The following is a 3,009-nucleotide window of genomic DNA, read 5'->3' on the forward strand; positions in this document are numbered from 1 at the left end:
GTGTGAGTCTGAAGAGGAATTTATAGACTGCTTTTGGACATATGGGCTAATATCAGACTTATGAATTTGACCTGGACTGGGCTGGGGTGTTTTCTTAATATACAATTACTCTTTGATACAAAGTTCTCTCTTACACATATATGAGTGTCAATGAATGTGTTTCTTCAGTCTACCAGGACTAGCACATGCCCCAAACAAATAAGTCAGCCAGGGTCCTGTTATGGTCCATATAATTTCTGGAAATAAATTTCCAAGTTTTCTTGCCTTAGTCTTAAAGTTTCTGTAAAATATCTCTACTCTGAAAGACTTTGTTCGTATTTAGATACTGGTGGTGAAGCTTCCAGAGAAACAATAACATGAAAGTCAGACTCTACAACAGACTCCTGCTAGATTTAACATAATTTTCCTTGGACTTTTACTAAATAATTACTAACAATGTATCCTCAACTCTCAGATGAAAAAGTATCTGAAATTCTGAAACTCCAGAAACTGCAATACCAACAAAAGCCACAAGATGAGAAATAGGTATATGAAATCAACAGCAAATATAAGACAAGAAAACAGCTGACTTTTAACTCTATACACATATAGATTCCTCATCTAATACAGTTTTCTGAATGTGTGTTCTTTATTGTACAAGAACAACCTAAAATCAAGAATTCAGTTTTTAAACATATCCTAGTTTCCATTATAAATACCAAAAAAAGATGGACAAGAATTTTCTATTATCCATTTGAAATTCTGACAGCAAGCTAAATATATGTACATAAGCATTGCCATATAGATATCCATTAAAAACACTACAGATTAGAAGAAAGGAAATAAATATTGAAATACACTTAATTCTGAGAAAAGCATAGAGAAAAATAAATTGAAAACAATCATGTCTAATCCGCATTCGTGACTAATGTTGCCGCGTCAAAATTGAGGTTGGCTATTGACACTCCACTTTGTTCCACTTTGAAGCTGTGTTTCCTGCTAAGAAAGCGTTCTTTAGTAAAATATTGCGGGGCCCACCATTTTCTTGACCGCTTCTTTCACATCCTTATTCCTCAGGCTATAGATCAGAGGGTTCAACATAGGAATCACTACAGTGTAGAACATCGTGGCTACCTTGTCTGTTTCTGGATTGTTGGCAGAGCTGGGCCTGCAATAAATGAAAAGGATAGTTCCGTGGAAGACTACGATGGCTGTGAGGTGGGAGGCACAGGTGGAAAAGGCTTTGCACCTTCCCTCTGCAGAGTGCATCCTCAGGATGGTGATGAGAATAAACAAGTAGGAGGTGAGGATGACCACAATGGTGCTGATCTCATTGAAAGAGGCCACAATAAATAACAGCAGTTCATTCATGGAGACATCAGAGCAGGCAAGAGTTAAAAGAGGGGGTATATCACAGAAGAAGTGGTTAATCATGTTTGAGTGATAGGCTGGGGTTTCAAGAGCTAGACACATGTGGATCAGAGTACACACTGTTCCCCACAGGTAGCAGCCAGACACCAGCTCCACACAGAGTTTCTGGGACATGGTGACCATGTAGAGGAGTGGGTTGCAGATGGCCACAAAGCGGTCATAGGCCATCACAGCCAGCAGGATGACTTCAGTGACTACACATGTGCAAAATAAATAGAACTGCACTATGCACCCCACAAAGGAAATGGTTTTGTTGTTGCTTATCAAAGTGTCCAACATCTTTGGCACAATGATGGTAGAGTAACAGAAATCCACAAAGGACAAGTGGCTGAGGAAAAAGTACATTGGGGTGTGTAGTTGAGCGCTGGCCTGAATCAATGCGATCATGCCCAGGTTCCCCAAAACCGTGATTCCATAGATTAGAAGGACAAACAGAAAGAGGAAGACTCTCAGCTCAGGGATGTCTGATAATCCCAGGAGAACGAACTCTGTCACCAAGGTGCAGTTTTCCTCCACCATTTTCCAATATATTTTAGATATGGCAAAGCAACTTAAATGTCTGATCATTTTTCTAGAATGGAATAAAGGTTTTATATTAATATCCAAAATAGAATTTTTATATGAATAATAGTTTTTATGTTTGTTTGTTTTTAAAGAAAACTATCTCTAAGGGGATAGAAATCAAAGCATTCAAAATGTTTAAAAGAAACGTCTCTTTAGATGCTACAGATGAAAATTAATCATCAAGTGAAACCTCAATTGACCCTCAGAAATAATTTACTAGCTCTTTGAAAGTAATTCAGTATTTTATTTTACATCCCTGTAACCTATTTCCTGTATCCAAAAATCTTAACATTATGTGTCCATTTGGCATTATGGGTGTTGTGATCTTGATAAACATATATTTGTGTATGTGTATATTTGTATATCAGGGTGGATAACATATATATTCTATACAAGAGGTAATCTTTGTTTCTAGTGTTATATTATATGTTGATATTATAGCTTTAGGAGGCTTCAAAAGACCTTTTTTTCACGTGTGTTGTTATGTAGAATGAAAATAGATAGTGAATGTCATAGCTTCTTGCTCATTACATTAACCAAGAATATTTATTAATTACAAGAGAAATGGTCAATGCTAACAATGTTCATTGTTTTATAAATTTCTCTGAAAATCAGTTAAAGAGTGTATGTCCAATATTAACTGGTCAACAGTGAAATCTAAATGAATTTAGACATTTTATGCTTAGTGAGCTGTTATAAAAATATTTTAAAACAGCAATGTTATTTTGGTAGAGTTTGCACATTGCTTTATTGCAGCCATACCCATGATATCAAAATATGAGAAGTTGCATATAAACTAGATGAAATGTTGACCTGGTGTGCAGCATGATACTATTGGAACATCAGGATACAATTTATATTTAATATGGCATTGTTGATTAAAACAATAAAACTAATGGTGATCCTTGGGAGCAGAAGAAGTTGTTGGTGTAGAAAGAGATATAAAACTTAAAGGGGGATAGAATATAGAAATTACATCACTATTACGTCAGTAAAAAATACTAGTGCTCCCAATGTCTCACAAGGTAGGTTGGA

The 3,009-nt window shown here is 35.9% G+C and overlaps 1 protein-coding gene across 1 annotated transcript; it reads right to left on the reverse strand.

Annotated features, from left to right (window-relative positions):
• Positions 1-993: 993 nt before the first annotated feature.
• LOC101655365 (olfactory receptor 5L1-like) lies at positions 994-1,929 on the reverse strand. The gene has a single exon (XM_004708490.1). It carries the CDS (start codon positions 1,927-1,929, stop codon positions 994-996), a length of 936 nt encoding a protein of 311 aa, XP_004708547.1.
• Between the last annotated feature and the right edge of the window lie 1,080 nt (positions 1,930-3,009).

This window comes from Echinops telfairi, unplaced genomic scaffold (assembly GCF_000313985.2).
Source record: "Echinops telfairi isolate 266 unplaced genomic scaffold, ASM31398v2 ScPeMD7_60;HRSCAF=208, whole genome shotgun sequence".
NCBI lineage: Eukaryota > Metazoa > Chordata > Mammalia > Afrosoricida > Tenrecidae > Echinops > Echinops telfairi.